The sequence below is a fragment of the Megascapheus bottae genome, chromosome 18 (assembly GCF_031878675.1).
Source record: "Megascapheus bottae isolate mThoBot1 chromosome 18, mThoBot2.hap1, whole genome shotgun sequence".
Classification (NCBI taxonomy): Eukaryota; Metazoa; Chordata; class Mammalia; order Rodentia; family Geomyidae; genus Megascapheus; species Megascapheus bottae.
This window is the reverse complement of record NC_143526.1, coordinates 9,832,776-9,857,717: the sequence shown is the minus strand read 5'-3', so window position 1 is coordinate 9,857,717 and position 24,942 is coordinate 9,832,776. Positions and strand designations below refer to the sequence as shown.

Below are 24,942 nucleotides of genomic sequence, written 5' to 3'. Positions count from 1 at the left end.
CTGTCTATTGCCGAATAGGCACGTAGGAATTGAATTCTGGAGATTGGTGAGAGTCTGGACCACGGCCTTTTCTTTCCTTGTTATTGGAAAAATTTATGGAAAATGCTGGTTGATGCCAGCATACATTCTGATTTACAATAGCTGACCTTGCCACTTGGACTCTCTTTACCCAGAGTTTGTGCTTCTAACTTTTCCTTGTATTTTACTTCTTTTGTTCTTCTTCATTTTTTTTCCCCTCTCTGAGGATAAAATATCCTGATATCCAGCCTATTCCCTTGGCTCCGAATGCAAGTAGATAAGAATGGTATGGTATGAAAAGGACTTCTTTTTTCCTTCTTTCTTTATGCTTTGTAGAGAGAGAAAAAGATAATTCATGGAGCCTCAGTTCATTCAAGGAGTTAGACTCAAGCCCCAGAGCACTACCTTACACATATTAAATCAAGTTTCTAGTGTTTAAAATGGGAACCTACAGTCTCTTGAAAAAAATATAAGTATGATTTATCATTCCAATTGTGCCATCTATGCAATGTAGACATTCCACTCTTGGGAATGAATAATCTTGTTTGCCCTGAGGCAGACTGTAAATGCATGAGTCGTGATCAGACAACTTGACTTTTCATGGCCTGCAACCACCTAAAATAAGCACACGGACTTATGACCACCAGCAGATGCTAGACATGCTTCAGGAGCCCCATGTAACACTGGGGATTTCTCTAGAGGAGTTGCTTTATTAAAACCTGATGATTTCAGAATACTCTTCTAGTATTATACCTGCTACCTGAACAAAATGTCTAAGACCTCTTCAGTCAGCAATTGGTAAATATTCATTGCAGATAATCAAGCATCACTTCTCAAGGAGGACTCCATATGCAAGGAAAAATACACATCATTGTTGTCTTCATTGGCAGATTGTTAATGGGGGAGCCATTAATGGTGGCTGATGGGAGCTAAGATGTCCTCTCAGCACTGAAGCCAGGCAAGCTCTGCTTTGACTCACAGAGCTTGTCAAACCTCTGACAGAATAGGGTCCGCTTGATAAATGGCACATTCTCCTCCTCACAGGTATTGTTTACGACTCCAGCCAGTGAGATCAGCAGCAATTTTACTCAGTGAGGGAGAAAACTCAGAAGTATAGCAGCACAATTGTCTCTTACTTCAGAAAGGCCCAAGAATCTCTTGGAAGCAGACATTAAATCTTTACTGAATCAAAGCTGACTTTGGGGTGTAGCATGGGTGTGCTGTCAGATTCAGGGAGGACACATACTTCTGCCTATCAAAAGGGTGGAGATGGGGGGGTAAGCTGCAGAGGGGAACCCCTAAAAGGCAGATGGGATCCAGAAAATGGAGTCTAACTGGAGTGCTTCCATGGCTTTCTTGGTCAGTAGGAACTTTGGCGAAGGGACAAGAGGAGAACAAGCCTGGGAAAGGACAGGATGGCAAGGCAAAGCCTTATGTAGCCAGGTTAGTGAAGAGGGCTGCTCAGTATTTATCTTGATCTGTGTGGACCTCAGAAAATTAAAGGCTATTTTCCCAGTGGTTGGCCAACCTAATAGCTTTCAGGGCTAAGTTATCTTCATTCTATTCAGAAGACTAAAGACTCTCCAGGAGCTCTTCTGACTGAAGAAACAGCTTCCTCCTCCTGAGATTATTCATGACTTAGGGTCATGAATGGAAGAAAGGACTGTCTCGTTGAGATAGGCCAGTAGACACCATATTATAAATACTGTAAGAAAGCCAGCTTATGATGGCTCATGTTTATACTCTTAGCTACTCAGGAGGCTGAGATCTAGAGGACTATAGTTTAAAGACAGCCTGGGGAGAAAAGTTTGCTATACTCCATTTCCAATGTAACTAGCCAGAGGAGGTGTTCAAGTGGTAGAGTACCAGCCAAAAGAGCAAGCAAGCTGAGCAAGCAGGAGACCGTGATTCTGAACCCCCGGATCACAAAAACAGAGTAGCAAATCATTGTAATAACTTCTTTTTTTTGTCGGTTATGGGACTTGAACTCTGGGCCCGGGCACTGTCCCTGAGCTCTTCAGCTCAAGGCTATCACTCTACCAGTTGAGCTTCAGCACCATTTCCGGTTTCTGGTGGTTAATTGGAGATAAGAGTCTCATGGACTTTTGTGCCTGGGCTGTCTTTGAACTGTGATCCTCAGATCTCAGCCTCCTAAGTAGCTAGGATTACAGGCATGTGCCATCAGCTCCTGGCTATAATAACTTCTTGTTATAATGTGTCTATGATGCCTGAGAATTGCTTGTGCTATTTGTTCTTTTCATTCAGCCTCACAAAACCCTTAAGAATATTTCCTAAGTGAGGGATCAGAGTAGTGAGATACTTATAAATGGCTTAAAGTCACATAAGAAGCAGGCTGTGAACCCTAGGCTAACTAGTTTAGCCATCACCAAGGGAGCAGGAAGTTTAAGGGATGGCAAAGAGAAAGATTCAGATTTCATAATGTCATGAAATTCATCTTTCCTTCCTTTGTATTTTAAGTACCATAAAGTATATAAACCCTAGTTGACACTGATTTCTTTTTTAATTTTTTTTGTGCTGGTACTAGGTCTCGAACTCAGAGCCTTTTACTCCCATTTGGCCTCTCCCCATCCCCTTTTGCTTAAGGGTGGTGCTCTATCACTTGAGTCACTTCTCTACTTCTAGCTTTTTGCTGGTTAATTGGAGATAAGAGTTTCATTGACATTTCTGGCTTTGAATTGGGATTCTCAGACCGTGGCCTCTCAAGTAGCTAGTAGAGATATGAGCCACTTGCACTTTTCTGTGTTAGTGTGTGGATTATAGTTTTTGATTCTCTATCAGAATCCACTAGAAGCCAAGTATATAATACACTTTTTAGAGAATACTATTAGCCACTCTGTTGATCATGCACTAAAACAGTACTTCTCAAAAATGTGGTCCTCACATCAACAGCAACAGCATTCCTGTGGACTCACAGAGATGCCATGTTTACTGCAACAGATGTTCTGGGGATGGAACCCAGAAATTCTCACAATACCGCAGATTACTGGACACATTACTTCAGAATCATTACTCTGAAACACATATGGGATTATTTTTTCATGTGGAAAATATTTTTCATTCATTAAAAATATGTGTGTGTGTGGGGGGGGGTTTACCTCATTTCTAAGTCTTCATTCTCTTGTGGCACAAATTTGTACAAGGCAACATAGGTGTTCATCTGTAATGGGTCTTTGGAGAGAGATCCCTGGAAGAGAAAATAAAATAAAGATAAGAGAAGGAATGGGAAAGAGTTGGAGAGAAGAAAGAATGCAAATAGGAACTAGAGAAGTTGGTATAATTGAATTCGGGATAGGGCTCATGGGTGCTCAAATATCTGCCTGTTACAAGTACTTTCCCTCTCAACCTGAGGTTGAGTTTTAAAATTTCTTAGTTGAGTTAGATTTTATTATGAACCATTCAAAAATAATTTTATGAAACTCATTGTCAGAAACATTGCAATTTTCTTCAAATAATTTTTTCCTTTGATATGATTCTTTATTTTTTTTTTTTAAAAAGAGCCAGGTTTAGCCCCAGGAATGGAACTATTCTTTCTGAAGAGAAAGGGATATGTGAACAACAATAAACAATTCTTATTTCCTAAAAGTGGCTTTGTTTTGTTATTCCCATGAAGGGAAAAGTTCAAATTTTGGCATCAGATTGAGATGTTAGGCACCAATATCTATTGATTATGAACTCTTTTAACAATATTAATAAAAGTATTATTTTTGATAGTTTACTATGTACATCATATTACTTGCAATAGCAGTATTAAATGTCACCATAATTTTGTTAGGCATATTTTATTATTGTCCCCAATTACAGGCTTTTAAGAGTCTTGTATCATATAAATATTAGGTATTATTATTAACAAAATACATTTTAATGGTATAGAAACTCATTTTGTAATATTCAGGCTAAAATGATATGTGGCATAATACCTTAAAATTGCATGATATAGTTAAATAAATGTCATAATAAATATATACTATATTTGTATAAAACATAAAAGTTGAACATGACTATTATTTAACCTATGATTCACTTTGTGATTTAAAGCTCAGGTGTATTATATGCTCTTATTTTATCACAATTATATGTATATATAAGTGAGCATATGAATATAAAATATAACAATATAAATATAACAATATGCTTTCATGCAGTATGATCATGTATTGCCATTTTATAATTTGTACATTGTATATCAACTTAGATGAACATACATGGCAGACTTTAAAGGTGCACAATTCAGTATTTATCTTTTCTTTATGCCCTGTGATAATCTGTTTTTATAGGACACATTCTTATGCTATGGAACATTATGCTTCATTATTCTATTTTATTCTCTCACGTTCTAGCCTGGGACCCATACAATGAATATGATGACCTACTTGCGTGGTGACCTGCAGTTTGCTCTGAGGACTCCAGTCTGTTCTGTCTTCTGTGACTTCCGCAGATACCACATGGTTTGTGTTCTTTGCTTGGTCTCTGAAATCATCAGTGCCATTTTCTGGATAGGTAAATACTGAGGGAGAAGAGAGCAGCTGTTTGTGAATCCAGCCATCATGCTTGGAACATGACTAAAGGAGGTCACTTTATTTTGTGCACTGTATCTTCTCCTGTGATCCTCACTGCCTTTCCCTCATCCCAGTGACTCTGCCTCATATCCTTCACTATGACCATTTTCCTGAATCCTCATGGCTACCCTCCGATGTCCTCTTACTCACTTGGCTGGCACCCATCCATCTGTAGCATCACTCGGCAACTATGTCTTACTAACCAATTTGTCTCCTCTGGTCATAATCTCAGGAGTAGGGACCATGCTGTCCTTTCCTCCGTGCTGAATGTGTTGAGGCAACTTGTTAATGGGGTGTTGGAGAGGTACAGTCTCCTTCAATGGCCTTTGGACTGCTTTTACTATCAGAGGCTTCATACTCAATCTTTTGACCCTAACTCCCTAGTGATATCTCTATATTTGTTTTGCAGATTAAAACTTCCAAATACTTCTTTGATCCCTTCCTTATACTGCATTGGTGCTGCCATGATCATTTGAGTTTATTCTTAGAATGGACCATTCTCTTTCTTTGGCAGGTACGCAGTCATATGGAAGAAGGCCTTTGATAGAGAACAAACCCTCTCAAAATGGGCAGTTTTCACTGCCAACACAGGCCACTGTGGGAAGTTCCTGGTGGAGATATGGTGAGTTTGGTTAGCTGAGTCCGTGACAACCATAGCTTTTTTACCATTCTCTCCAGATGTTTCTTCCTGGAATGACACATGACAAATATTTCCAAATGTATACAATAGAGTTATAGGGTCTAAAATTGCACTCTATCCTTTAGATGAGTTGGTATTTTATTTATATATTTATGCATGCATGCATGCATTTATTATTTAAACAGAGAAAGTTTATTTGAAAGTGAAAAAGTTACAGAAGTAGTCTTAGAAGAGAAGCCCCAAAGGGCAGTCCAGTAGATTATCCGCTAGAGGGCAGTGTTACAATACAGGGTCCCACCCCTCTCTCCTCCCCTGGGCTTTGATTGATAGTAAGCCTGTGCACTGCCTAGCTTTTTTTCATTGTAGTTGGTATTTTAAAATAACCAATTACTTCTTCACGTATCCCTTTTATTTTCCTTCAGATTTTCAAGAAAATGTCAGCTGAAAGAGAGTGTGCACCCTGGGGAGGAAGAGTTCCCCAAAAGCTATAGTCTGTTTCATTAGTGTGTAGACAATCTTCACTGTTCTTAAAATAGACTCAACATCAAGGATGCACTGAAGCCTATTAAATATCTATTCCACTCAGTTTATAGCCGCAGAGTTTATGGAGAACATTCCACTATTGTGAGGAAGCCTAATTAGAAGATAATAAGCCCAGTTCTACAGACCTTGTTGGCCTCAATAGTTGGTATCTCAAACTGGTGTTTACCAGTTTAAAAAGACATCGATTTCTGGTATTGTATCACTCTCTTGACTTTGGAAGTATAAAACTGAAAATTTCTAAAAGAATATTAGCCATTTAAGTAGGGACATGCAAGGAGAATCTTCCAAGAAAATTTAGGATTGTGGCCAGGACCATGGCCTTGCCCAGCATGCATGAAGCCCTGAGTTCAATTCCGTTGTACCACACACACACAAAAAGCCAGAAGTGGTGCTATGGCTCAAATGGTAGCTCTGTAGCCTTCAAAAAGCCTAAGGACGGTGCCTAGGCCCTCAATTCAAACCCCAGGACTGGCAGAACAAAACAAAACAAAAACCTGTTGTGAAAATTCAGAATTAGGGCTAAAATGGAAACTACATAATCAGTTCAGGATGGATTGATTTTAAGATTGTTTAGCAAATTCATATTGGTTTTAGCTTTTTAAATTATCCATCTGGTCATTGGATTCAAAATGCGTAGTATTTTTGAGAACTATGATGGAAATTATTTGAAATGACCTTAAGTGTGTTTTCAAACATATAGTTGCAGAGAGAACTTGGAAGAGAGTGACATGAGTTAAAAAAAATCTACTCTTCCAAACCATTTTTGAGATTTTGATTTCAGGAAAGAAGAGAAAAGTAAAGTAAGTTTTTCTACAATATACAAACTCCTCTACAGAATTAAAAAATATATATTTTACCCATAATAAATATCCAAGTCTATGTCCATTATTCAGGCTTATGTGCTTTCATTACAGATGCAGAACACTCCTTTCTGGAATTTTTTTTCTTCTCTCTCACATTCTATGCTTGTTTCTGACTTCAGTGGCCTGGAAAGCCCAGCTTACACCACTGTTTCCTGAGAGGATGGCTTGGATTTTCTTTCTTTCTTTCTTTTTTTACATTGTAATATGACAAGTTACATGGCTGAATCATCTGATATTGACCCACATTTGAGCCCCTGGGATAAGTCCAACTTTGTTTTATTCAGTGTGCTTTAAAAATACATCATGGATTTGTTTTAGAGTTCTGTATCTGTGTTCAAGAGGGAGGCTGGCCAGTGATTTTCCCTTTTCCATCCTTGTTTGGTTTTACAGTCAGTAGGGGAGCCTCATAAACCAAGTTAGAGAATGCAGCCACCCTTCATCCTGCTGATTTTGTTCTTTTGGAAGAGCTTATGCAATCTGGAAATTTTCTAGTCTTTTAAATGTTTGCTAAAGTTTACCTATAAACTTGTCTGGGCCTGGTATTTTTACTGTGCAAAAAATTAAATATTGATTCAGTTTCTATAAGGATTAGAAACAAATCAAGTTTTCTACTTGTGCTCTTTCGCATGCTTTAATTATTGATATCTTTTGGGTGTCAGCCCAGTAAGAAAAAAGTTTTCATTTATCAGCTGGAATTTGGTTAAGGCAAGTTTTTTTCAATCAGCTCATGGCTAGTCCCTACGACTTGAGCCACAGTGTCACTTCTGGTTTTTCTGCTGGTTAATTGGCGAAGAGTATCACGGACTTTCTTGTCCTTGCTGGTGTTGAACTGTGATCCTCAGATCTCAGCCTCCTGAGTAGCTAGGATTAGAGGTGTGAACCACTGATGCCCGGCTATTGTTACCCTTTACCTTTTCAGGCTTTGTCCTTAGTTTTCATACATGGGATCGAGTATGATCCCATTTGATGTAGCTGCACTGTGCAGAGGAATCATTGTCCTGATTATTGAGACACTTACATATTTTAATGTTACTTCTAAATCCTAAAGAATTGTCTTATTTTGCTGCATCACTAGAAATTCCTTTTTAGGTCTTTTCCTAACAGTTTCAGGAGTGCTAAATTGGGCAAATTCACAGAGCATCCCGTCCTCAGTATTGCTGGAAAGGGAATCTTCTGTGCTTTTAAAGAGATTTTATTTATTCTAGATCCTCAGAATACTTAGATAGGATATCCTATCTAAGAATACTTAGATAAGTATCCTAGAGATACTAGTTACAGGCACAATACAGGGATTTTCCACCCAAGGGCTATACGATCCAAAGGGACTCATTAAATATCTGCTTCCACTTCTCCCTTTTTTAGTGATAAGTTGAAATTTGATATGTGGAAACAATGAAGGCTAAAGGCAAGATTAAAATTTCCAAATGCATACATTTTCTGTAAGCTTGCCTTTTGGGGGCAAAATTTCTTTGCTTAAGTGCAAAGTAAGATTATACTAAGTTTGTATTATCCTTGAGTGTGTGTCATAAACCCAGACCTTTTTGAAAAACATTATTTCTAGGAAATTTGTTTTTACTTATGTTCTTTCAGTTTCTTTTCCAGGAACACTCTGATCCCATGAAGTCACAATAAAATGCAATTACTGAAGGCAGTCAGTAATGTTATTATTTGGCATTTCGAGCCGAGATAGGCAATGCGGATTTTGCTTCTGCTTATTACTTTGTTATGAGGGATGTGTCTAGCCCTTAAGTCAAAGGGAAAGGGCAACAACTTTCTCTCTCTCCATCTCTGATGCATCCAGACAACTGGAAGTACTCAGACCTGTCCCAAGATAACTTATGAGAAAAGGCAGAGACTAAAGTAGCCATAGGAGTAATCAATGTGACATAAATCCTCTTCTTAACTGGAAATAGGGATACTCATCAAGAAATCTGTCATAATCCCTGACTGGGAGAAATAACTTGTCTGCTCTGGGTATTTTTTTAGGACATAAATGAAGTGCATAATACAGAATTGGTTATGATTTGCAACCCAGACATGGCTGCTGAAAAGCTAAACCTTCCTTGATACAACTGAGAAAATTCCTGGGAAGTTGAACTACATGGACTGAATGTTTTCTCCATGCTGTTTCTTAAACTGCATGGATAGGGGATTAAAATCAAAGAAAAAATATTTTGAACCAAACTGTTGCACAATTAATCCCTTTGGCTTCTAAGGGTACATTGTAAAGAATGCTATTACTGATCAAAGCAATTATTACTAGATCTTTAAAGAGCTGAGGAAGTTTATATCTTGCTAAATTCTTTCAACAAATTTCCTCTCTCTCTCTCTCTCTCTCTCTCTCTCTCTCTCTCTCTCTCTCTCTCTCTCTCTCTCTCTCTCTCTCTCTCTCTCTCTCTCTCTCTTCTAGGCTGGTCTCAATCCTCCTTCCTTAGTTTCTTAAGTGCAGGCTCTAACAAATCTCTTTTAATAAGGCTATGAGACTGTCCCTTAACAGAAGAGATAGAAAAGAATCAATATTATGTTCTTGAGTATATGAATCTCAATTTTAGTTTCTTTGTCTCTATGGCATGGTATATGTGTGTGTGTGAGTGTGTGTGTGTGTGTGTGCGCGCGCGTGCATGTGCTTGTGTATGTGTGTGTGTATGAGAGAGAGAGAGAGGTACTTAAACTAAATAACCCTTAATTCTACTTCTCAAACTCTAACGATCATAGAAACTACAGATTCATGTGCAGATTCTGTCTCAGCAGATACGGGTGGCCTGAAATTCTGCAGTTTTAACTTTAAATATACCTTAATATTCTTAGCTTATTATAACTATAATATATTATAAGATTTTGACAGAAGAGCTCTCCAAGGTGAAGAGGTCTTAATTACTATTAAATGAGTGGGATGGGCAAGCAATGGAATTGGTAGGAGTAGACCTGGGAGGCTGAGGCAGAGAGTTAAACAGAGAGCATTGGTCAGACATAAGTTTGAAAGGTTGCAGATAGATTGTTCTGACAAATTGGATATGAAGTGTGAGGAGAAAAGGGAGTTAAGACTGACACCAAAGCCTTTGGCCTAATGGAGTGGTTGAGTGGCATGCTTATTTATTGAGCAGAGAACTGTGGGAAGAACTGGTTTCCGTAGGTAGATGAGAGGATCCACAGGAAAGCTGTGTTTCTACTTCATAAGGTGCTTTTATCACATTCAGAGGGCCATACCTAGTAGGCTCTGGGCATTTGGAAGTACTGAAAAAGACTCAATGCATGGGGTAACTCGGATAGAGAGAGGTTGAGTCAATGCTTCAAGTGAAAAACAAGATCATTAAGTGAAAAACAGCCACCTTCTTTCAGAGCAACAGGGTGCCCATTTGGGGATGTCCAGCCCAGATAGTGCTGATAAGGCCTCAAGTCGTGTTGGTGAGAGTCTCAACAAAAGGATAACTGCAGAGCTTGGACTCTGGATTGAGCTACTGACCAAGAGTGAACGTATAAATGGATGAGTCTGACTTCTACATTCGTTTCTGATGAGGTAGCTTTTCAGATGCTGAACTCTAGGGTGGCTGGCCAAATTTAGTTGATGGATTTGCATACCAACAAACTTTATGCAAGGATGGCTCTTGTAATATAATATCATATTCCCTTAACAGTCTGTCACCTCTAGTGAGTATGTCTAATGACTCTACTAAGTGCTCAGTTAATGTTTTCCACGATCTAGCAGTACAGTTTTCCTGGAGGTGCTGAGGAATCCTTATCCCAGCAGTGATTGTTAGCAGGTGTGTGTGTGTGTGTGTGTGTGTGTGTGTGTGTGTGTGTGTGTGTGTGTTACCAGGGATATGGAAAATGCTGATGCATGTATATGGACTTGGCTGTGCTGTGTCTTTAATCACTAGTGTAAGTGGTAGTTCTTTCTTCTTATTTTCAACCAGTAATGTAGAGCTATCATTTATGAAGCATTTTAGAAGTTATTATAATAAAGACTCAAGTTTTTTCAGTATTAATAAAGAATGTCTGGCTGGATAGTTTGTAATGGTTTGTGTGAGTCTGGTTTGGTCAGGAAGGGAGCTGAGTGACAGCCTACCTAGATTGTCACAACCTCTCACCTGGTATCAGGTGCCTACAGTAGAGCTTCCTAGAGGTGGAGCTTTCTGGTTTATTCTAGATGGAGGGAGTTTAGGATTGACTCCTAAACCTTAGAATGACTGTCTGTCTACAAGTTCTTCTCAGAACTGATAGGAGATAGGATCAGAGAAACGTTACCATGCAATCATCAGAACCACTCAGAAGCAATGCCCAATTTCCTTCCAGCTCCCATATTGGACTCTTATTCCCATGGTAGAGAGAAGGGACCAGAAGTGACACCTTTTGAATGACCCTCATCTCCACCACTCGCTCACCACTGCTGCTTCTCTTCCTCAGGTCAGACCCGTCTCCTGGCCCGTCAGCTTCTTCAGGAACCTCCACCAGATCTGACGTCTTGGAGGAAAACAGAAACAGGATGACTGAGCCATAGCATATTGTGGGCCAGTGGAATAGAGGTTCTGACACCAGTAAAAGAGCTAAACTGGAATTTGCATGATGTATGTGAATCCAGTTATTGCTGCCTTTGCTGGTCACCTTCTGAGAGGCTATGTGTCCCCTCTGTGCAAAGCGCCTTCTCCCTTCAAGAGTCTGTGGCAGGTTCTGGTTTGGCCCGAGTGCTCAGAAGTACAGGCCACAGTCAACTCTTCTCAGCAACAGAGGACAGAGATAAGTCCTAATTCCTGTCTATGTCCATTGTTCAGAAATTTCAAGAAAACTATAGCTTCTCTTATGGATGGGATTAAAGTGCAAATCACAGGACCTGGGACATCCTGAGGGAGTCACCATAAGTTAAATGCTATTTACATTGCCTCAAACTCAATTTTTGTAATATCTTATTCTAGCTTTTAAAAAATAAGTGAGGTCACGATCCTTTTTCCATTTGGGTTCACATATAATATGGATAAAATCATAATAATGATGCCACTCTAAAAAGCTCATGATTAGTTACCATATACTACTTTCAAATACTTTGCAGAATTTTGTTTCCTACAATAAACCTATGGCTTCCCTCCTTTCCTTTCTTCCTCCCTCCCTCCCATCCTCCTCCTCCTTTTCCCTCTCCCCCTCCCTCTTCCTTTCCCTCCCCTTCCTTTCTCCTTTTCACTCTTTCTTTCTGTGCCAATTCTTGAGGTCGAACTCAGGACCTGGACACTGTCCCTGAGCTTTTAAAAAAAAATTTCTTCTCAAGGCCAACCCTTTACCAAATAAGCCATAGTTATCCTTATAGCTTATTTTTTTTGGTGGTTAACTAGAGATAGGAGTCTCATGGGACTTTCCTGCCTGGCATGAGCCACTGGTGCCTGGTGATAGATGCATTTCTTAGATAGGCATCTGAAGCTCAGAGGCAATCAGTTGCTTGAGATGAAGTCCCACAGAATAAGTAGTGGGGTGAGATAGTGAGCTGAAGAGCCCGAGGTGTCTTATGCTCCATCCTCTGGTAAACTAGCACTGTGTGTTGGTATGAGTTTTCTGGATCACACTGGTAGAATGACATTGGTCATGATAGAGATATTTATACCATGGAAACTGGCAAAAGCTATCAATCAGATCTTGCTCCACACTGGTGGATAAGGCATCAATATGTTCCCGATTCTCTCTGTCAAAAGTTTTCTCTCTGCTTGGCTCCATCATCTTCAGAGAGAAATTTAGGAAAAGCAAATTAAAAAAAAATGTCTTCCTACTTGACCTTGCAGCTCTAAGAGCACTCGCTAAGACTGATTTCTTTGTTAAAGTTTAGCTTCAAGATTCTTTTGCTCTTGCTTTTGAATTTTCTTAACAAATCAGAAAGAAAAAAAAAACAGCCTAACATCTTTGAGTTACTTGACTTTGGTCTTTTGAAGCTCATGGTTTCTGTACAAAAGTTGCTTTGCAGGGAATTTAATTTATTTTAATTTAATATTATGAAATGAAGATGATTCACAAACTAGTCAGCTAACTCCCAGAATGTGGGGTTTTTTTCCTTTTTGGAATTTGGTTTCTGTTGGCTTCTCCAAAGCCATCAGGCCTTTTTATATTCTAGAACATTTGAAAGCATATTAAAAAAAAGGACCATAACAGCTTGAAACCAGTCAGGCAAGAGTTTCCGATAATGTAAAACAAATGCCTCTACAGTCCTAGAAGAAAATTATTGAGCTGAATAAACATTTGTTATGTGGGAATTTGTTAGCATTAGGATATAACAAGGCTCAAGAATGGCAGAAGGGTGAAGCTCATTACCACGTGAAATTAAAATGATTTTAAAATACCAACCAATTGTTCCCATTTTCTTTTATCGGGGTCAGTTGGGCATTGGGATAAGAATAGAGAGACAGGGAGTTTGGCCTAGTGGTAGAGTGCTTGCCTAGCATGCACTAAGACCGGGGTTTGATTCCTCGGTGCCACATTCAAAGAAAAAAAAGCTGGAAGAGGTGCTGTGGCTCAAGTGGTATAGCTACAGTCTTGAGAAAGCCCTGCGTTCAAGCCCCAGGACTGGCATACAGGAAAAGAAGGAATGGAGTGACAGATATATAGATACAATGTGATTTGTCTTTGCCTCCCTGCAGCTGTCAAAACAATGCCTTTAATAATCCAAGCCCCAGCACATATTTATTAACTGACCCCATCCCAGTGGATAGGGATGTGTTACACTTGACTGATATTCAGTAACTGGGCTTTTGCTTTGCACTACAGGGTCCAGATGTTGCTAGAAGAAAGTGATGAGAGAATACGAGCGGGAGCCCTGTGGATGTGGGTCGTTCATTGCTGGAAGTGGTTCTGTGACTTAAGCGATAGAGTGCTGTTACCCTTGAGAAAGCTCCAGGACAATGGCCAGGCCCTGACTTCACGCCCCAGGACTGGTAAAAGAAAATAACTCTTGAGCTTACTTTACATGTTTTTTTTTTTGTGGGTCATGGGCTTTAACTCGGCCTGGACACTGTCCCTGAGCTCTTCAGCTCAAGGCTACCGCCCTACCCTTAAGCCAAGCCCTATTTCCCATTTTCTGGAAGTTAATTGGAGCTAAGAGTCTCAGGTCCTTTTGTGCCTGGGTTGGCTTTGAACCTTGATCCTCAGATCTCAGCCTCCTGAATAGCTAGGATTACAGGTGTGAGCCACCACACCTGGTAGGCTTACTTTACTTTTAAAATAAGTTTAGTACATATTTTTCAGGAATTATTGACATTATAAATCAAATGTGTTCTCATAAAGAACTGGATTGAAAACAAACTGAAAATGGAAAGGAAAAACTGGGTGCCAGTTGCTCACTTTTGAATCCTAGCTCTTCAAGAGGCTGAGATCTCAGGATCCCTGTTCAAAGTCGGCCTAGGCACAAAAGTGAACGAGACTCATCTTCAATTAACTTTCAGAATACCAGAAATGGTGCTGTGGCTCCAGTGGTAGAGTCTTGACCTGAAGTCTTCCAGGGACAGTATCCAGGCCCTGAGCTCAAGCCCCATAACTGACCAATAAATAAATGAAAAATAAATAAAAAAAGTAAGAACACAAATAGGAGTTTTCAAATGCCTTTGGAGATTGAGAGAAGTAACATCTTTATGGCAGCAGAAAGTTAGTGGTTCCCTAGCATTCTGGGTTTCCCTTTGAAGGTTGTTTAGGTGGAATGCCTCACAACTCACTGTCTGAGACTATACACTCTCAAGGAATCAAGGGAGAATTTACAGAGGAATTATGGGATAATTACAGAGGTTCTGTGAGGTGAGTCGGAGCCACTACCAGAGCTCCCCTTCTTCGTTCTTTGGGCCAAGGATGTCCCGAAGCGCAGGGTCTCATAGACAGGGTCCACCTTATTGCCACATGCTGTAACAGAAGAAAAGCTTATCTCAGAGCAGCTGGTTAATAAGCTGACCTCTCTCTTATGTGCACAGCACCTGAGAAGTGGGTTCAATGTAGCAGACCCACTAAGGAGGTCAAGCTTTCCTCTGAGTTATGGCCCCAGGTCAACCAGTTTGCTTTCACGTTCGCTCCCAGCACCTCCCACTGAAACTCTGCTCCAACTCACCGATGGGCATAACTTCTTTGATGCATCCAAACTGTTCATGAATGAGCAAGGGGGAGCTGTAGTAACGCCGAAAACCCTTAGGCTGGAGAGAAGGAAAGAAAAAAGAGAGAGAAGGGCTTGTCACAAAGAAATGGCAAAAAATATGCATAAGCCCCAAAAGTACACCCGTTGGTTTCTTCCTTTAAGATGCGTACACTATCAATTCTAGAATTTATAACTGTTGGGGTGTGTCAGGTGGGGAATAGAAGGCAGTGAGTAAGTTATGCTCATCCAGAAAGCAAGCTCCTGGCCCCGAACTTGTCTGCTCCTTGCTCTCTTGTGCCCTGAAGCTTCCACTCTGGGTGGGACACTCATTTTCTCCTAGGATTCCCCAGAGTTTATTTTTATGGGGAATCAGGTAGCAGAAAAAGCCAGAAATAGGCTCTTGTATATCTGTAGAGTCACCAGCTATCATCGACTTTGGCTGTCAGTTCTGTCATGTTTTTTATGCCACTCACGCATTGTCTTTTTCCTTGGCTTGTGAGAATCACCATGGGAAAAGGAAAAAGATCATAGTGTGTAGAGGTTTAAGAGATGAGCATGTTACAGATCAGAATAAGTGGGTGGGCTTTCCAAGAACCTTGGTTTACTAAACCTCAGTGCTGAAAGGAACTCGTAGCTTACTTGTAACACCTCCAAATCTTTTCCAGTGTTCTTGGAAAGAGATGTTCTCTTTTGCCTGAGCACTGTTAGAACCAGAAGACCTCCTAATTCTAGATCTTTGATGACATTATCACTAGTATCTGGAAAAGACAACAGAATTCCTTTCCTTATATGATGGGATCTACATTTCTTGAAGACAGATACTATGCCCATCTAATGTCTAATTGCTCTTTAGAGCAGATGTTCTTAGAAAAGTTCTTTGGCCGTATAGTTTTGGATACCCTCAGATGGGTTTCATGTTGTTTTTCTTTTAAATTTAAATCAATGTGTGTCAATAGGACAAAAGCCCCTCTTTTTTCTGTAGTGGTATGATTAGAAGTACCAAGACTGCCTCACGGGGCTGGCTGAGATTTGAGGCTTGTGGTTTGAAGCCAGCCCAGGCAAGAAAGCCCATGAGACTCTTATCTTCAGTTAATCACAGAAAATGTGGAAGTAGTGCTGTGATTCAAGTGGTAAAGTATTATAGTGTTGAGCAAGAAAGGAGCAGGAACAGTGCCCAGGCCACATTTGAGTTCTAGTTCTAGTAAAAAAAAAGCAAGCAACCAAACAAAGAGGTGCCAAGACTGTCCACTACCCCTTCCTTTGACCAATGTGGTTCTGTTATGGTGAGGCAGACTTTTACTGCTGGGTCCCCTTTGGCAGGGGAATTATTCTCTTGACAGTGACAGCCAGCTAAGCACCCATCACCAAATATGATATTTGCCTGGAGTAGAGGGCATTCCTAGGATGCATGAATTTTACTTTGAAAAGCTGAAATAGTTCAAGCCAAGGGACCTGCAGTGCTAAAGCTGAGGCCATCTCAACCTGGAGAAGTGGGGCATTGTTCCAGTGTGAGACATGTGTCTCAGATTGGCAGGCATGGCTCCTGCTCTGCTCTGTCATCGTGCTAATGAGGAAGACAGGCCAGTGGGCCTGCGGTGGACTTTAGAGCTACAGACAAGGAGCTGGAGGGAATGGTTTCCTCGGAACAGGTAAGGTCCCTGGGCAGAGAGCTCTGGGTCCCTCCTGGCCCATGCCCTTACCAGCTTGCCCATACACCGCTGGGTTGTGAGGCCATCTGCGCACTTGTGGTGGATGCTCATCTTGCAGGCTCTGCAGCGCAGTCCGTGCTTAGCATTTGTTCCTGTCAGGTATATGGCAAACTTTGGTTAGGGGACAAGTTGCTTTGTCCTAGTGTCCGGTCTAAACTCACTAAAACAAACAAACAAACAAATAAACAAACCCATAAATGATGAATTTAAGCAGGTAATTCTTTGTTGTGATTTTCTTCATAGTATTTCACAATGGAAAGCAAAAGCATATCTGGAAGTTCTCCCTCCTCTAAGTTCTGCTTGTAGTATCAGCTCTGGCTTCTCCCCATTTCTTTCAAATTCATGCCTCTAGCAGATCTATAAGCCACCTCTACTCTCTTTGTTCTCTTATGGAAGCTAGTAAATTCCACTTGCTTTACTATTCATTGTAGGTCACCCCTTTTTGTGGTTTTGGGATCTTTACTGAGTTCTCTGGGTCCAATACCATTTCACTCATTCTCTCCCACCTTCCTCTGACAGGGTCTAGGCTCTTGGGTGAACACATAAAGCAGAAATTGCAGCATCCATTTGAGAACGGGACTCAGCTGAGGAGAAGGGCCTCAACCAGATATCACTCCTATCTAGGAAAGGAGGAAGAGGGAAGGGATGTGATGAAACCATTGCTTCCTGGGCCAAGGAGCCATCATGGGCTCAGAAGGAAGAAAACAAAAGAGGAGAAGGGAGGCAGAGAGCCATAAATACACGATATCTACATTGCTACATCAAGAGTCAAGGCAAAAACAATGGAAAGACACAGGGAAGCCAGATAGAAGGTGGAGCTAAGTAAATGATAAGGCAAGTTGGTATAAGAACCTGATATTTATCAGGGAAAAATGAAGGCCAACACCCTGGACTGAGGGAAGAAGTAGAAACTTTCAATGAGTGTGATATAGGAAACTGCTGTCTATTCTTACAACCACAGACAGAAAAGTTGAAGGGACACGTAAACACATCATAAATTATTGAGTGCATGTGCTTGTTCATAAATATTGGTTGGAAATGCTCTTATAGCATTCTATAGCTACCTATCAGAAAGATTACTATACTTTCACAAGGCTAGACTTAGAGAGCAATTGCTTATGTGGAAAGCTAAGTAAAACTTTCAAAGAGAATAGTTGTTTCCTTGTGTGCTGGACTCTAAAATAGTGTCATTATATAATAAGGTATGTTTTACTTTAGAGACAAATACAGTGATTTCTGTTGCCTTTCTCTGTTCTCACATACTCCACTGTTTTGTCTGAGTCAGACTACCAGCAATTATTTGGTTTTAGGTGTTCCAATTTCCGCTGTGGAAGAGTAAGAATGATTGAACAAGTAAAGCTTTCATTCTAGAGTTCAGAGAATAGTACAAAAGAATGATTCACATCTTGGCAATGACATTAATTTATTGTAGGAGAATTTGGAAAAGCCATAGTCTGACTCCTTTTGTTACTCGTGTTCTCTATCACCAATATAATGTTATATATACTTCTTGGGCCCGAGTAGAAAGAACTAAAAGTTTACTTTGGAATGTGAGTATGACCATGTTGGTTTTTATAAATTCACGAAAATGGTGACTATTCCTGGAGCCTGTAATCTCATCATGAAATGAGAATAGTTACTTAGTGTCAGGGTTTTAAATAAAATAGTGTTGTAATACAGATGCTCTTGGATATATGATTGCGTTATGTCCTCACAAACTCTTATAAGCTGCAGATATCGTCAGTAAAGGGGAGGGGGAGGGCCAAGTAACAAGCATTGAAATCAGAAGTTTGTATTTGCTGTGATGGCTGGCTTGTTCATCTAACACTCTCTCATGTGTACCATGCCTCTAGCCCTGCTTTTTGGGGGTGGAGCTTGAGGACTTTTATGTCTGGCCTGATTTGAACCTTAGTCTTTCAGATTTCAACCTCTTAGGTCACTGATTACAGACATGAGCCCCTGGTACTAGCTAGCATTAAACTTTAGAGTGATGAGTGGCTCACTGAAGACATCACAGAGAACAATTTAAATTTCCTAGAAGCAAATGAAAATTAAAACATAACTTACTAGGGTCTTTGGAACACAACAAAGGCAGTACTAAAAGGGAGGTTTGTAGCTAAGTGCACATACTTAAAAACAAACAGAACAAAACAAAAACAAAGAGCCCGGCATCAGTGGCTCAGGCCTGTAATCCTAGCTACTTAGGAGGCTGAAATTTTCGGATCTCTGTTGGAAGCCAGCCTGGGCAAGGAGGTCTGTGAGATTCTTTTCTCTAATAAGCTACTTGGAAAAAACTGGAAGTGGAGCTGTGGCTCAAGTAGTAGTGCATGAGTCTTGAACACTAAGAGGTTCAGGGACAGCATTCAGGCCCTGAGTTCAAGCCCAAAACAATATATATATATATATATATATCTGTATATACATACATATATACACATGTATATGTATATACATACATACACACATATTTCTCCAGATAAATCTCAAGTAAATAACAAAATGATGTACCTTAAGGTTTTAGGAAAAGAAGAATAAGTCAAAACTCTAAACAACAGATGAATAGACACAATAAAGGCAAAATAAATAAAGGTAAAATAGCGATTAAAAAAAACAAAACAAAACAGAAGATCAATGAACTAAAGAAATGGTTCTTTGAAAAGATGACCAAGATTGATGAACTCTGGTTTAACTGACCAAAAGAAAGAGAGAAGGCACAAATTAATGAAATTTGAAATGATGAATGTTTATTTATGCCTGAATTTACCTCAAATACCTCAATAATTGAATACGTCAAAGAAATGAATACATTTGTAGACATAGAAGACCCACCACAGTTGAACCAGGAAGATAAAGACAACTGAAACAGATTTGTAAATGATCAATGCTATTGAAGCAATACTAAGACTCTTCCAGGAAAAAAAATTCTGCAATTGGACAGGTTTGCTACAAATTCTACCAGACATTTAAGGGATGAATACCAATAGTTCTCAACTATTTTGTAAAACTCATTCTGTGAAACTAGTATTAACCTGATGCCAAAACCAATCAAGGAAGACACACAAACACACACAGGAAGATGACAGACTAATTTCTCTGGTGAAGATAAACATAACCCCCCCTCAAACATGATATTTGTCTCTGGTGGTGGGAGGGTCAGGAGAGTCATAGAAATTGAGGACAAAGGCTGAACAAATGAAGTGGTAGTGCTCAGTAGACACTGTTGAAAAGGAATTATACAACTTGTGGGTGGGGATGGGAGTGAAAAACTGGGAGAACGAATGAAGGAAGGCGTGACATCGTTCAAAAAGAAATGTAATCATTACCTGATTTATGAGACAATAATCCTTCTCTACATCACTTTTTCCTTTGCCAGTCGAGGACCTTGAACTCAGGTCCTGAGCACTGTCCTTGTACTTTTTTTCTCACGGCTAGTTCTATACCACTTGAGTCACAGAACCACTTCCAGCTTTTTTCTATGTATGTAGTACCAAGGAATCGAACCAGGGTCTTCGTGCATGCAAGGCAAGCACTCTACCACTAGGCCAAACTCCCAGCCTCTGAACATCACTTTTATAATAACAATGAAAAGCCAGGCATGGTGGCTCACACCTGTAATCCTAGCTATTCAGGAGGCTGATATCTGAGGATCAAGATTTAAAGTCAGCCCGGGCACAAAATGACCTGAGAATCTTATCTCCAATTGACCATTAAAAAAATGGGAAGTGGGACATGGCTCAAGGATAGAATGGTAGCCTTGAGCTGAAGAGCTCAGGGACGAGGCCCAGGCCGAGTCCAAGCCCCATGACCCACAACCCCCCCAAAAAAAACAACCTCCTCCCCCCAAAAATCAACCAATAAAAGTTATCCCTTGATACATTATTGCAGATGGTCATATATTGTGTCTGAAATGGTTTCATTCCAAGGAAACAAATATACATACACTAATTTTAAAAATACAACACAGAGATAAAAATCAAGAACAGAAATCACATGATCATCTTAATAGTGCAGAAAATGTCCTTGACAGAATTCATCATCCCTTCATAATAAAAGCCCTGAAGAATTAAGACTAGAGGACTATATCTCTACACAGCAGAGACTGCATACGACAAACCTATAGCCAGCACCATATTAAGTGGGGAAAACCTCCTCCAAAATAATGAACAAAATAAGCATGACTATGCCCTCAGCTCTAATTTTAATATAGTTCTTGGATACTTTAACCAGAGCAATAAGGAAAGAGGTTAATAATATAAATATCCAGGCATTTACCTATGTCAATGCACAGACACATGCATAAATAAATAAATATATGGGATTCAAGTAGGAAAGAAGGAAGTAAAATTAACTACATTTGCAGACAAAATAATCCTGTACTTAAGAAAACTTGGAGACTCTACTAGAAAACTTTTAGATTGGATAAATAATTTAGCAAAGGAGCAGAAAAAATATCAACATTCAAACATCAATAGGTTTTCCTTATACTAATAAAAGGCTTGCTGAGAAAGAAATTAGAAAATGATTACATTAGTAAATAGACTAAAAAATTCTCCCAGGAATAAACTTATCCACAGTGCAATGGAAACCATAAAACTCTGAACAAGACAATGAAAGATGGTATGACATCCTATTAATAATCTGAAAATTGCCACCTAACCACAAACAGCCTACAGATTTAGTATAATGCCCATCAAGATCCCAATGACATTCTTCACAGAAGCAGAAAAATCAACCCTAAAATTCATATGGAAGCATAAAAGACATAGCCTTGGTAAAAGGAGGTATCACAATGCTTGACTTCAAAGTATACTACGATGCCATATGAACAAAAACAGCATGGTACTGAAAGAAAAACAGGCACATAGATGAAGAATAGAGGAACCAGAAACGATCAGGTAGTAGCTGCAGCCACCTGATTCATGACAAAGATGCCGAAACCTATGGTGGAGAAAATATAGCCCCTTTAATAAATGGTGCTGGCAAAACTGGACGTCTACACTTAGAAAACTGAAACTCTATTCCTATCTCTAACCCTGCAGAGAAATTAATGCAAAATGAACCTATGACCTTAATATGACTTGAACCTGAATTAATACATGAACATATAAGGGAGATGCTTAAAGATACAGGAATAGACAATGTTTTTCTGACTAGAACTCTAGTAGTGTATGAAATAATGGAAAGAACTGACAAATAGACTTATATCAAATTAAGAAGCTTTGCACAACAAGGAAATAATTACCAAAGGGAAAAGTAACCTACAGAGTGGGAGAAAATTATTTTTCCAGCTGTTCATCTAAGCTTGAAGGAGTTTGTCAGTGACTATATAAACATACACATTCATGCACCATACATCTGCATGTGCTAGAAGTTGAAACGAATAATTAGTTTGAGGAAGAATTAAACATTATTGTGTACTCAGATTGTGGTTTCTGGGTGTTCCATTAGTCAATGAGCATTAAGTTTTCTGTGTAAAATGCTATTTAACTAGGGGATATAGGGTTGTAGTAACTGATAACTTCATTGGAAAAAACTGAACAGATGTTGAGTATGTGACTCATTAGCTTTTGAGCTCAAATATTGGAGCTTTTATTTTCTTTGATTCTCTCAACAATAACATTCCTATGAAATAGGAATTTTTATTTTTCATCTTCTATAGTGAAGATGTCTTAAGACATGAAGCTAGCGAGGAAAGAGAAAAGAGTAGGGTTCAGGTTTACATAGTTCTCAAGTTCAGCTGTTTTCCTTCTATACCTACCTGCCTGCCTCTCTGCCTGCCTGCCTGCTTTCTTTCAGTATTCCACACATGAGCAGATCTCAACCTTGATCTGTTTGCCCTTTTTACACTGAAACAGATTAGTTAAGAACAGAAGGACATTTATAACCCCCTCAAGTATGATTGTATCTGGCAACAACAAAATACAAATTCAAGTATATATGTATGTGCAATGAGAATGGTGCTGGAGAAGTCACAGGAAAGTTTACTGGGGCATGGCGCTGGTGGCTCAAACCTATGATCCCAGCTACTCAGGAGGTTGAGATCTGAGAATGGCAGTTCAAAGCCAGCCTGGGCACAGATGTCCGCGAGACTCTTTTTTGCCAGTACTGGGCTTGAGTTCAGGGCCTGAGCACTGTCCTTGGACTTTCTCAAGGCTAGAGCTCTACCACTTGAGCCTCAGCACCATTTCTGGCTTTTTTCTATGTATGTGGTGCCAAGGAATTGAATCCGGGTCTTCGTGCATACTGTGCAAGCACTCTACCACTAGGCCAAACTCCCAGTCCCTCCATTTCTTTTATACATCTGTTTAGAGCCTTCTTTTTTATTAAAAAATCATATCAAAGATTAATCTTTCTTCCATCAATAAAACAACATTTTCATCTTGGCCAATTTCTGAAAGGAATAGTACAACCTGGATGAAGAATTGTAAACGCAAGAACACAAAAGTTCAAAGGTAGGTAAGCCATTTAACAGATAATTACAACTGCTATGTATGTTATGTTTGGATGTTTATATCTAAATATTTGGGCAAGTGTATATGCATGCAATTTACGAAGACAGTGAGGCAGAGTGGAAAAAGTCAGATCTATGGCATGCTCTGAGAGTATGAATAAAGACACTTGATCTCTCTTTCTCATGCAAGATTACAAGACTAAGCTGTCCTGAGATGAATCTCCTGAAACTCTAAGCAGGGACTTTCCCCAAGGCCATGACTTTCACGCTGTTTTTGAACTTTTCAAGTGGTTTAGGAATACAATGCATCTTGATCAATGTCGCCCCTTCAAACATCCTCCCCTATCCCTCCAATCCATTCCTTTCCCTTACTTTCCTTCATTTTGTAGGATATGCGTTGAATTTTATGGCTGTGTCCTGTCCCTATTCATCTACTTTCCTTGAGGTTTAGATTCTCCAAGTCTAACCTGAACATGCCGAATCCTTTCCCTCACAAAAACCTCATCAGTGATACCTTAATGATATTCAGAGTAGAAGAGAGGCACAGTATCATTGAATGTGGTATTTTAAAGATGTGGTTGGGGGGCAGATAAAATGAGGAATGTAGCTATCAGGAGGAAACGATTGCTATAATTTTTTTTTTGCCAGTCCTGGGCTTGAGCTCAGGGCCTGAGCACTGTCCTTGGACTTTCTCAAGGCTAGAGCTCTACCACTTGAGCCTCAGCACCACTTCCGGCTTTTTTCTATGTATGTGGTAGCGAGGAATCGAACCCGGGTCTTCATGCATGCTAGGCAAGCACTTTAACCACTAGGCCAAACTCCCGGCCCCTATAATATTTTTTCTATTAGCTATCTATTTCATAGCTCTCAAATTCATTCAAAAACATTTATTCTAAGAAGATGCAACATCTGGGGAAAGAGCTCATCAGAATAAAAACCTTCAACAGCAAATTCAAGCTTTGCTGTGTGTGTGTGTGTGTGTGTGTGTGTGTACACATCTGCTTTCCAATGCCTGCACTGGGGCTTAAACTGTGGCCCTTCCACTCTAGCATGGGACTTTTGTTCACAGTTGGTGCTCTACCATTTTAACCTCAACTCCAATTTTAGGCTTTTGTTGGCTAATTTGAGCCAAGTGTTTCCAGGATTTGTCTGCCTGGGCTGGCTTTGTTTGAAGAGTCTCAACCTACTGAGTAGATATGGTTATGGGCCTGAATCACTGGTGATGGGCATCTGAGGTTTTATTTTATTGTTTTGCATCGTTCTTCTTTGCCAGTCCTTGGGCTTGGACTCAGGGCCTAGGCACTGTCCTTGGTATTTCTCAAGGCTAGTTCTCTACTGCTTGAGCCACAGCACCACTTCAGGCTTTTCTGTGTATGTGGTACTAAGGAATAGAACCCAGGGCTTCGTGCATGCTAGGCAAGCACATGCTCTGGGCCCCTGTTTTGTATCTTTATGAAAAAGAACCAAACAAAAAACTTCAGGGAAGTTAGACCAGAGGAGCCTTTAAATATTTTAGGCTGGGTGGTTTCTGTTGCAATTATTCAAGTCAGGTCACTTTGATAACTAATCAGTAAGAAGCAATAAATAGAGAAACAGGCATGGCTATGCATCCATAAAACTTTACTTATAGACAAAGAAATTGGAATATCATGCATGCATCATGAATATTATATTACTTTGAATATTTTTCCAACCATTAAAAATTACAAAGGCCCGGGGCTGGGAGTTTGGCCTAGTGGTAGAGTGCTTATCTAGCCTGCATCAAGACCTGGATTCAATTCCTCGATATTACAGACATAGAAAAAAGCCAGAAGTGGTGCTATGGCTCAAGTGGTAGAGCATCAGCCTTGAAAAAGCCTAAGGACAGTGTTCAGACCCTGAGTTCAAGGCCCATGACTGGCAAAAAAAAATTACAAAGGCCTTTCTTGGTTCATGAGCTGTATAATAATAACATGTGATGGGTTATGCTTTGATTTATGAGTAATAATTCTTCCCACCCTAGTTTTTAAAATTAAAGCAAAATTTACATACTATAAAGTATAGCACTTAAAAACA

The 24,942-nt window shown here is 39.8% G+C and overlaps 1 protein-coding gene across 1 annotated transcript in view; it reads right to left on the bottom strand.

Annotated features, from left to right (window-relative positions):
• Stac (SH3 and cysteine rich domain) overlaps positions 1-24,942 on the bottom strand; it is a 134,772-nt gene that overhangs the window by 30,361 nt on the left and 79,469 nt on the right. The window contains exons 3-8 of the mRNA XM_090352754.1: positions 16,428-16,528; positions 14,704-14,785; positions 14,386-14,501; positions 11,024-11,102; positions 4,410-4,543; positions 3,135-3,223 (exon numbers count right to left, since the gene is read on the bottom strand). Of these exons, the coding sequence (XP_090208880.1) occupies positions 3,135-3,223; positions 4,410-4,543; positions 11,024-11,102; positions 14,386-14,501; positions 14,704-14,785; positions 16,428-16,528 (601 nt within the window). The remainder of the gene's footprint in view (positions 1-3,134; positions 3,224-4,409; positions 4,544-11,023; positions 11,103-14,385; positions 14,502-14,703; positions 14,786-16,427; positions 16,529-24,942) is intronic.